Genomic DNA, 11906 nt, shown 5'->3' on the forward strand with positions numbered 1-11906 from the left:
AGCAAAACGGTTGTGAACCGAACCATTCGGGGTTCCAACCGTGGGAGCCCGTAGGGTTATCGCCTTGGCCGGACATAGTGATGTTGTAGGGTATGAGAGAATGAAGATGAAAATGGATATGAGAGATTGAAGATGAGAATGGAGATGAGAGAATGATGATGAGAATTGTGTAGTTTGATATGAATTTTTGGGAGTGAAATTGGGGGTATTTATAGATGAAAGTGTGTATTTTTGGGGTAAAAAAATTAAAAAAAATTAAAAAGTGGGAAAAAACGGTTATAAACGGATATAATTTATTTGGAAAGTGAAATTTTTTTTTATTTTTTATCGGTTTTTTTAATTAAAAACCGATTTTAAAAAAAAAATTATTTAAACCCCAACGGCTATGCCGTTGACGAATGAGGGCGCGCCACGTCAGCTGCTCGCTGGCACGGCGCGAGCGCAGCGGCGGCGGGTGGCGTCCGTGCCAGCGGCGCGGACGGCGGTGGCGAGCAGCGCCACCGTTGCGGATGCTCTAAAAGTTGGGGGGTAAGTTGCCTTATAAAAGGAACTCCTCCCCTCATTTGTAAACCATCCTCAAATATTATATTCTCTTCTCCATTTAAATATAAGCGGGCTCTGCAGAGAATGCTCGGAGACGTAGGCAATTTGGCCGAACTCCGTTATCAAAGTTTCGGGTGTGTTCTTTCTTTATTATTTATTTTGTTCCGCATTTATTTCTGGGTTTCATTTTCTGTTGTGATATTGTATTATTTGCGGGTTTGGTAGTAGTGTTTTGTAAGGTTCTTTTGGGTGTTTTATCTTATCATAAATACGACGACTGATAAATTCTGTTAGGAGTCTGGTATTTAAGAGGTACAGTGTCCCCACCAGCTTGTCCTGAGAATTTATTTGAAGAAGTAATTTTATCGAGTAGACTCAATTTAGTTAACTCTAAAATTACTGAATCGGTTCATTTCACTATTTGAGAGAAAATTACCCGGTTTTCTCAACAATTTGAAGGGTCTCTCTGCCGCAATTTGAAGATGCTTCGGAATCATTACAGTCGGGTGAGCCCAAACATTCAAAGGTTCATCGGCATATTCGTTAATGAATCAAGGCGGTGCGGCAGTGGAGCTTCAGTCATGCTGATGTACCAACAAGATGCGGGACGGCCTACAAATGTGTCAATACTTGAAATACGGTTCAGATGCTCGATAAGTGGGTGGGTGTTACTCAGTCCTGCTCAGCTCTAGCTCCAAATGGACAAAGCACACGGCGGGTGGCCACTACTCATGAAGTGGTGGTGACCAATCCACCCAACCTAAGACTGGCAAGGATACGGTCGCAAGCCAGTTCGCTGAATCCGGTATGGAAGATTCGAGCTCCGATGCAGGTGGATCCGAAGCCGGTTCGCGGCGGCGTCTGATTGGACGTAGGTGGCGAAGGCTAGCCGTAAGGAATGATCAAGCCAAGCAGAGCCCAAGCTCCCCCTCCTTCCAATCCGGATAGTTGGTGAACGTCACAATGGTCGACACTAGCCGTATGACACCACAACAAAAAATTATGGACACGGGTTTTAGGAAATGTAATGGAAATTGTTGAAAAAGTTAGTGGAATATGGGTCCTACTTTTATATATTAGTTTTGTATTAAAATGTGAGTCGGAATGAGTTAGTGGAATATGGGGTTCACTGCCAAAAATGGTAAAAAGTGAAATGTGACAAATTTAATTGGACGGACGGAAATGGAAACACGTGACAAACTTTCTGACACGGTGGGAGTATTAATTTTATAATAAAAATGTAAGTTGAATGAGTTAGTAGAAAGTAGAGTCTACCTAACATTTATAGTAAAAGTGAAGTAGGGCTCCTAATGAAAGACATGCTATAATAGTGAATCGGGACTCCTAATGGTGAACGGAGGTATTAACCGCATTATAATTTTGTTTGTATGTAAATTTTAAATATGGTTTGAGTCAATAAATCGATTTTAGCAAAACTTTCCTCCTAGGAAATGGAAGGAAAATTTTTACATTTTGATACTTAATAATTGAGTCTTCAATTGAACTCTCAGCTATTTAATTATTATAATTTGATGAAAGATATGGTTTCATCACATTGTTCGATATTGGACATTAAAAATGAACGCTCATCACCAATATTATTCAGATGTGAATTGATCCCAAAAAAATAAAGTTAAACATTCTGATGTGAATTGATCTCAAAAAATATAGAATCAACAACTTATAATTATAATACGAATAAATGTTTAACTTACATAAAATCTAAAAAAACAACTTATAGTGATAATATGAATAAATGTGTAACTTACATAAAATTGATACTCCTTTAAAGAGTTAAATAAAGAGAGAGTAAAATAAAAGATTATAAAGTAGAGAGGTAAAGAAAATAAAATACTGAATACAAAAATATAAACTAAAATAGAGAAAATAAAGTACTATTTTTAATTGGGATGTGCCATGAAAATACGAATTATTTATTACTAAGAGTGAGTAGTAAATACCAATAGAGATTTCTGATTCGGATATTAATAGAGCTGATTGCCAGAAATGGTGCAAAAAAAATGGACGAAACCATAGTTAGGAGAATTCATTTAGCAGAACTAGTAGTTTTTCTAAAAGCCACTGATAGCCTTGAAATGGGACCACAATACTTTTTGTCATTCCCATGCCAAGGAAGCTACGGTGGCTATAGCTATTCTGTTTCTCATAGTTTATCACTCTAAATACCTATCATCGGACGATAGAGAAATTAATTCTGAAGGGATATGGTAACAAGACAGATAAATTCATGCCTATGAATGAAATCTAAAATCCCCAGAAAATAGATATGAAGAATGAAGCAATAGCACCTGAGCTGAGAGAGATCAAATTCAAAACACATCATACTACAATGAAACGTTGAAAGCATTAACAAAAAATAAAAAAAACTGAGACATTTGTATCAAACAAAGATACCGACCAACAACTGGCAATACACACATAAACAAACAAGCCACTGTAGAAAGATAGATTTATTTAGGGTGGTAGGGGGTAATTCATCTTCGGAATTCAACAACGGCAAACCAGACACCAACTTTCGGAATAAACTGACCACAACCCAACAGACACAGACAACGGAAATAGACCAAGCAACTTTCACAACATTCAGAAGCCACCACGGAGGCGGAGGACAAGGTGAAGGGTGGACTCCTTCTGGATGTTATAATCTGCCAAGGTCCTTCCATCCTCCAACTGCTTTCCAGCAAAGATCAACCTCTGCTGGTCTGGTGGGATGCCCTCCTTGTCCTGAATCTTGGCCTTGACGTTGTCAATGGTGTCAGAGCTCTCCACCTCCAGGGTGATGGTCTTCCCAGTCAGGGTCTTCACAAATATCTGCATACCACCACGGAGCCTCAGGACCAAGTGCAGGGTCGACTCCTTCTGGATGTTATAATCAGCCAGGGTGCGGCCATCCTCCAACTGCTTTCCAGCAAAGATGAGCCTCTGCTGGTCTGGTGGGATGCCCTCCTTGTCCTGGATCTTGGCCTTAACGTTGTCAATGGTGTCCGAGCTCTCAACCTCCAAGGTGATGGTCTTTCCCGTCAGGGTCTTCACGAAGATCTGCATACCACCACGCAGCCTGAGCACCAAATGCAGGGTCGACTCCTTCTGGATGTTGTAGTCTGCAAGGGTGCGACCATCCTCCAGCTGCTTGCCAGCGAAGATGAGCCTCTGCTGATCCGGGGGAATGCCCTCCTTATCCTGGATTTTAGCCTTGACATTGTCAATGGTATCAGAGCTCTCCACCTCAAGGGTGATGGTCTTGCCGGTGAGGGTCTTTACGAAGATCTGCATACCACCACGGAGCCTCAGGACCAAATGGAGGGTCGACTCCTTCTGGATGTTGTAGTCGGCAAGAGTGCGGCCATCCTCCAACTGCTTGCCAGCAAAGATGAGCCTCTGCTGGTCCGGGGGAATTCCCTCTTTGTCCTGGATCTTGGCCTTGACGTTGTCAATGGTATCAGAGCTCTCCACCTCAAGAGTGATGGTCTTGCCCGTAAGGGTCTTCACGAAGATCTGCATACCACCACGCAGCCTGAGCACCAAATGGAGGGTTGACTCCTTCTGGATGTTATAATCAGCAAGGGTGCGCCCGTCCTCGAGTTGCTTTCCAGCAAAGATCAACCTTTGCTGGTCCGGAGGGATGCCCTCCTTGTCCTGGATCTTGGCCTTGACGTTGTCGATGGTGTCAGAGCTCTCGACCTCAAGGGTGATGGTTTTGCCCGTGAGGGTCTTCACAAAGATCTGCATACCACCACGGAGACGGAGGACCAAGTGGAGGGTGGACTCCTTCTGGATGTTGTAGTCGGCGAGGGTACGCCCGTCCTCGAGCTGCTTTCCGGCAAAGATAAGCCTCTGCTGGTCTGGGGGAATCCCTTCTTTGTCCTGGATTTTAGCCTTGACGTTATCGATGGTGTCAGAGCTCTCCACCTCAAGGGTGATGGTCTTGCCGGTGAGGGTTTTCACAAAGATCTGCATCTGTATCGTCAAACATGGGTATCAGAAAACAGATCTCGGATCAATTAGCATCAATAATCAAGAACCACTGACGATTTTCGAAAATCTGACCTAAAATAATGACGACAATCTTGACATGAAGAAATTTTTTATTTTAAATCTAACAAGGAGTACAATCCAAACGATTAAACAAAATTACACGACACAGCAGATCCTAAAATTGATTGAATAACAATCACGAAACAGAGTTAGAAAAGATTATCTGAATAGCATATCCCAAAATTGAAGACAATAATAAAACAAATCACCAAATCGAGAAACACAGAATTCAGATCTCAAAATCCAAATCCTAAAAATCAAAGTATACAAATTATATTACCCTAAAAACGAGAAAATACAACAATTACGAGCCGATCGAAACAAAATAGAACAATTTATAACATATAACCGAATCTAAAGATGCAGAAACACAGAAATCGTACCTTGAATGAAAGGAAAAATTTGGAGAAAATAATTGGGGATTGTGAAATGAAGGATGAAAATAAAAGCTGAAATGAGGGGATTTATATAGGAAAAGGTAGCCGACTTAAGAGAAAAATTCCATCAACGGTAGCGTATAATATGAAAACACGTGTCCTGATGACGTGTATCACCTACGGCCATACGGCATTTGCAAGTTGAGTGGGCGAAAATAATTAGGTTTAGCGTGAGGTGTGCCGCTCCACGCGCTCGCTTTCATCGCCCTAATCCACTTTTTCAAAAATTAATCTGCAAAATTATTCCAAAAATTTAACTATTTATATTTTCGGGTCCCACTCGAATAATTGAACATTTAAAATTATGTTAGTCTGATTTTGAAAAATCAATTTATAAGTCGGACACTTCCAATAGTCACGCCATTTTTTTTGTCCACAGCCCCAATTTATTTGTCCGCGCCAACAAAAAAAAGTGTCCATAGCTATAAGCCGGACACTTCCAATAGTCCCGCCACTTTTTAGCCACTTTTCATTTTATTTCATTTTTCGTTTATTTTAAATCAATTGTAATTAAAATTATCGGAATGTAAATAACTAGAAACCGAGGTAATACTGAAATGTGAAAAAAGTATTGGGGCGTGGGACTCGACCTCCACGACTGAAATGGAGGAGGAGTTGGACTCGATCCCTACGGAGGGGAAGTTTGACTCCAATCCCACTGTTGGGAAGGATAGCCGTCATATTCCGATTCGTCAGTGCCGGGTGATTCGTCGTCTCCACCGTGCATTTTTAGAGAGTGAAAACGTAGAGAGTGAATTAATGGAGAGAGTTTCAAATGGGTGTAAAATGGGTGGTGGAGGATTGGTATTTATAATACAATTTTCAAAAATAATAAAAAAAAATTAATTTCCGGGGGACGGCCGGCGCGCCGATGACCGGCGCCATATATGTGCGGCGAGGCGTGCCTGGCGCGTCCTCACACTCTTCTCGTCGGAGGGCCTTCCGCCCCAGAAATGGCGTCCGCCTCGGGACGGACGCTGAGTGCACTATAGGTCGGCGGGGCGACGGCGGAATGGGGGCGGCCGGCGCGTCGCCCCTATAGTGGATGCCCTAATCATTACTCCCTCCATCAGTGAAATGTTGTCCAGTTTTGCCATTTTGATTTGTTCGTAAAAAGTTGTCCACTTTGCTTTTTTTCTATTTTTGGTTAATAGACTTCACTTTCCACTAACTCTTTACACTCACATTCTATTATAAAACTAATATATAAATGTGGGACCCTCGTTCCACTAACTTTTCCAACTCACTTTTCTTCACATTTCTTAAAACCCGCGTCAAGTCAAACTTGGACAATATTTCATGGACGAAGGGAGTACAATGTACCACGCGGCGAGCTCAAGGAAGTCCATGACGAAATTATGATTGGCTGCACACTTTTTAATTAGATTATATTTTCTATTTTTAAAAATTACTAATGTAAACAATTATTACTTTATCCGTCCCAACTAAGTTGAGTCGTATTCTTCTTTGGGATGTCCCAACTAAGTTGAATCATTTCCTTTTTTAACAAAAAAACAAAACATCTAATCACTCTTACTTTATTCCACTATCTACTTTAATCTCTTTTTATCTTTCATACTTTATTCCTCTCTCTTACTTTTCAACACAATTTCTTAGTCTTTGTGCCCAAAAGTTATGTTTCAACTTAGTTGGGACGGAGGGACTACTATTTTCTATCTCCACTAACACTCAAAATAACATTTCTTAAAATCATGTGTCATCACTCAAATATGACATCTATTATGAGACGGCATGACGAAGACAAATCGAATTCAGCATAAAAGTAGCATTAATTCCACAATTCGAATTGAACCCTAAATTTGTCATTTGTCAAGTCACGCCTTCGGCGCGCCACTTAGGATAAGTTTGTGTCGGAAATCTATCGGGTCGGGTCGGAGGTGAAATTTACATAATCCAGTAAAGTTCATGACTTTTTATGCAACATTTAAAGTTTAATGGAAAATCCAAACTATTTTGAAAGTTCATGACTTTACAGCCAATTTGCCCAATTATAATCGATATGTAAGATTTTGGGCGCTATGGCAAATGTGCTACCTAGTTTTTTCAAGAGTTTATAAGTCAAAATAAAGCATAATCAATACAATATGATCGTAAACATTCATGCTCTATATACCGTAAAGTAGTAGCCCCCTCCAGTCATAAGCTAGGCATTTCTTTTGGTTAATGGATTTAAGAAAATGATACTCAATCTTTTTCATAAAAATAGCACTCTCCTGATCCCACCATAAGTGATTAACTTTTCATTTTAGGCTGTTCCACTCTAAGTGATTGATTTCCTTTTTTTTGGCAAAAGCAACACCCTTACCATCTCTTACTTTATTCTCTCTACATCTCTCCTATTTTCTTCTCTTATACTTTATCCCCTCCACTTAATTCTTAAATATCATTTTCTTAAAAACCGTGCCCAAAAGAAACTCCTTCCTTATAGTTGGACGAAGAAAGTATCTCTTTCCTATTTGGTCCGTTTCTTAAGAATATAAACTTTTCAATATAAACTTTTCATTTTAGGAAATTTTTTTCTCCTAAATGATGTGATACTCATTTTCCACTAATATGCATTTTCTTTCTATCTCTCTAGCTACCCTAAGATAATATAGAACCGTGTGATGATTTCTCTATCCTTGTTAACTGATTCATATTTCTTTTTAGGATGTCCTAAGCTATGGGAGTCATTTCCTTTTTTGACAATCTCTCTTACTTCTTCCTCTCTATCTTTTTATATATCTTAGTTTATTCTATCCACTTATGAAATGTCTCATTGCTAAAAAAAAGTAATGGCTCCCTTATGTAAGTGATTATATATAACAAAAGATTTTCTTAAAATTTGTGTCGAAAAGTAATGCCTCGGTTTACAAATAAACCAAAACATGTTCGAAACCTTTTAGCAAGAAAAACAAATAAATAAATGTTTAAATTTTTTAGTATTTTTTTTCAATTTTTAGAAGTATCTGTTATCAAACTATGATCAATTTAACATTTTATTATACATAATCACTTACATAAATTTTCTAAATTACAAATAAAATATCATATCCCTAAACCCAAAACTTTAAGTTCATCATCCTCATACCATTTTTAGGATCTCTAATCAACACAGACAACATATATAAATATTATTGATTCTTTTAATTTCTCTCACCATAGGATGAGAACATTATTATTTAAAACGGGTCAAATTCATAGTATTGGAAGAAGAAGTGTACAAATTTTCTCTCTATTCAATTGATGGTGATTTTGTCCGTAAAATGAGAAACAAAATTTCTCTCTATTCAATTGATGGTGATTTTGTCCGTAAAATGAGAAAAATTCATTAGAACCTTGAAACGTGCATTATTTGTAGTTTACAGACCAAGAATAATATTTTGAAAGTATGAATTAGTTCACTCAGTTTAATAAAAAGTATGAGGGGGAAATAAGGTGAATAGGGATATGAGAGAGACGGAGAGAAAATACTACTCCCATAAATAATGTGAAGTACTTTTTCGTCCAAAACAAAACATCAGCTATATTTTAGTTAGATTAATTTCTAGTTTCAATTATCTAAATCTTTCATATGTTTTGAGTCGTTTGACATTGACTAATACATTCAAGATCATCTCCAATTATACACTAAATCTCATTTTTAGTGTATAAAACTTCTTCAATCGTATTGCAAACTTAAATTCATTTTTGCGTTTTTTTACTGAATAACAACAAATATGAGTGAATATTGTAGCAACGGTAAAAATTTATGAGACATATAATGAAAAATGGTGTAAATTTTTTAGTTTGGTGTAAATAATTAATTGGAGTAAATTACTTTTTGATGCAACATATACTTAAAAATAGGTTTGAATTTGTTGGAAATGACCTAAATTATAGTTGGAAAATACTCTAGGTTGAAGATGAACAAGATTTGTTTTGATATGTTACATTTATATGCATTATAATCGTCATTTTTGATACAAAAACTGATATTAGTGAATCGCCATAGTATACATAAAATATAACAATGGCACTCTTTTCGTCCGAGTTGTTAATTACTTGGCAAATGCAACCAAAAAGCTGAATTTTTGGCCTCCATCACCCGTTTTTACCTGCAAAAAATATGGTATCAATCGATCAATCTATGCAGGTAAGAAGATTGATCAAGTACCTACATACCTTCTTCAGATACTTCTTGTGAAGCTTCACCGCGCCCGCGCACGCCTTCTTAGCGTCGATGTTGCCAGTGATGTCGTTTAATATCTGGCAGGGAAAGAATTGTGATAAACAAACAACAAGCTAGTTTTTCTATCGTTTATGAACATTGATGCATGTGTGAGCCGTCTTGCGATAAAGATGAAATTTGCAGTAGGAGTTTATCTTTTCGGTTATTTTCTAGTTTTAGATTTAATTTCAAAATTATTTTCTATGAGTTTATCTTTTCTTTTCTAATTGTAGGATTTTTTTTGTCTATACGTGGGCCTTATTTTTAGTTTTAATGGTAGCTTTTTTTTGGAAAATTTAAATAAAATAAGAATTAGAAACTTGATTTCTCTATATGTTTATCTCGTTTGACTTATATGTTCGGTCATTCTTGAGAGCAATTCAGCATAGAAACTGACCATAACAACGTCATCCAAACCCCGGGCCTCTGCTTGCAACTTGGCACTCTTTTCCTTAAGCACGCTGGCCACCAGGAAAACCGATATGGGGAGAGGCGCCGCCGCCGTTCCGTTCCTCATATTCTCTCTCTCAAATTTCCCACATTGTCTCTTGGACTTGGCCTTCCCTTTGTTTTCGTCTCGGCCTTCTCCTTCGTCCTCGTATGTCGCGAATAGATCCGGGTCGTACTCCAGAGCCCACATCATCTGTTTTAGCCAAACCAAAAAAAAATTATGAGACTAAACCCTAAATTACATAAAATCAAACAAAGAAAGTCAAGAAAAAGTGACCTCCCAAAGGTATAATGAATCAGCAAATGAGAATTCTCGACGAAACAAAACCATAAGCATTCGGACAGCAAATAGATAATCACCTCCACCTAGTGTTTCTGCTCTCAAGAAAAAACACTAATTAGATTTAGTGACTCCACAACATATTAATCAAGGCAAGAATTAATTTATTTACCTAAGTGTTGATGGAGTTTAGGATCAATAACTTTTGTAACTGTAGCAAGATTACATAGCTGTGACTCCACACCTACTGACTTCTCAGTACATCTAAAATTTCCTCGCTTTAGAGGAATCATAATGTGAGCCAAATTATTCATTAGGAAATCACTTTAAAAGAAATTAATGAGTAATTAAAAGTTGTACCAATTTTCGCATCACACGTTCAAAACACCAGAAAGCATCAGCTTCATTATCAAGAAGCATGATTATGGGAGAGCATAGATCACTCATACCTGCTCACATGGTGAAACAACGACATTTGATGGCGAAATAACGATAATCGTTACGTGGAATGAATATACCGACCTTGGCAATATCCGACGTCTGCATCATACCATGCGTAGACAGATAAGATGTCCCAAAGTCTGGATAGATTTTCTTCCTTCTCGTAAAACATAAGAGTCCGATCCGTACGGACCACATCAAGACCTGCCATTCGTTATCAGCATCAAACCAATAGATATATTTGACGATCACAAAAATAAGTTGATTAAGACAAGGAGCAACCTATTTGATGTAAGGTAAGTTTCCAATCGATTTCTCTCTTGTCCATAGGGCCATCCTCCAAAGCTTGTTTTTGTAAATCGGGAGGCGAATCGCCTGTTTTTGACAAGATAAAAGGCATTAGTAATTAAGATGCAGGATATGATCAGTTGATAACTTTCTTAAATTGATAAATGTACTATGTCAACAACCTACGTTATAGATGTCAACACAAAGACATTTGTATGTCAACTAAATGTAGATAACATGTGTATGTCTCCTGTTGACAATCAACTAAATGTAGATAACATGTGTATGTCTCCTGTTGACATATTGTCAACAGGAGACATACACATGTTATCTACATTTAGTTGACATACAAATGTCTTCGTGTTGACATCTATAACGTAGGTTGTTAGCATAGTACAGTTATCAATTTATGATCTAGGGTTAGGGAAGCAAGTTTCGGTTTACCATAAATTTGGCTGATTGCAATGGGATCTTGAGTAGGTTCACCGGTTTCTGTTATAATCGGTGCAGTCACGTATCGTCCGCTTCCGATCAAGGAAAACATCTTCTTACACAATTGTTTCAAGATTTCATACTTTACTCTGAAAATAACTCAAAACATTCATGCATATGAAGGTAAGAAAGAAAAACAGATTTACCAAGAAACAAAAGAAACCTTCGATTCTCTCGTGTTTGTTCCCTTTCTTCGTAGGTGCTCTGAGGGTCAAAACTACCCAACAAGAACTCCCATACTTCACCTCGAATCGAGGGGTGCACGCCCTATTTCGTTCGTTCGCCACCAACAAATCAACATACGACATATATAAACTATCCAATGAAGTAGGCATAATCAAGAAGGCGTACGCACCCCATGTTGGATACGTTCGAGTATTTTGCTTATGTCAAGAAGGCCTTCCGGTGAGAAAGCAGCATTCCATTTCCGAACGCTTAATGTTTTTCCGGTCTAACATGGATGCTAATTACGCGAAAAGTACATATAAAATAGAGAGAATAAAATAAGAGAGAGGAAATGCAGACCTTTATTCTGAACTTGCTTTGTGGAACACTAGCGGCGCATTCAGGGCGCACCTCATAATAAGAATCAGCAGGGATTCCAGGGTCTCTCCACATTGTTCAAAAATGGAAAGAAAATGAATGATATAATCCTTTCCAACAAAAAAAAGGAAAGTAAAAAAGAAAAGCAAAAGAGAAAAATGGGTGC

The 11906-nt window shown here is 38.1% G+C and overlaps 2 protein-coding genes across 2 annotated transcripts; both read right to left on the reverse strand.

The window, feature by feature from the left end:
- Positions 1–2999: 2999 nt before the first annotated feature.
- LOC121783367 (polyubiquitin) lies at positions 3000–5040 on the reverse strand. Its single transcript, XM_042181419.1, has 2 exons — positions 4983–5040; positions 3000–4521 (listed from the first exon to the last, which is right to left on the reverse strand). The coding sequence occupies exon 2, from the start codon at positions 4519–4521 to the stop codon at positions 3148–3150; it is 1374 nt and encodes a 457-aa protein (XP_042037353.1). The 5' UTR covers positions 4983–5040; the 3' UTR covers positions 3000–3147.
- Positions 5041–8986: 3946 nt separating this feature from the next.
- On the reverse strand, positions 8987–11906 carry LOC121783369 (TBC1 domain family member 15-like). The gene is made up of 12 exons (XM_042181424.1): positions 11723–11906; positions 11553–11648; positions 11361–11464; positions 11150–11286; positions 10700–10792; positions 10499–10621; positions 10337–10425; positions 10149–10254; positions 9974–10071; positions 9644–9889; positions 9201–9284; positions 8987–9133 (listed from the first exon to the last, which is right to left on the reverse strand). Exons 1-12 carry the CDS (start codon positions 11813–11815, stop codon positions 9077–9079), a joined length of 1326 nt encoding a protein of 441 aa, XP_042037358.1. The 5' UTR covers positions 11816–11906; the 3' UTR covers positions 8987–9076.

The sequence above is a fragment of the Salvia splendens genome, chromosome 21 (assembly GCF_004379255.2).
Source record: "Salvia splendens isolate huo1 chromosome 21, SspV2, whole genome shotgun sequence".
NCBI lineage: Eukaryota > Viridiplantae > Streptophyta > Magnoliopsida > Lamiales > Lamiaceae > Salvia > Salvia splendens.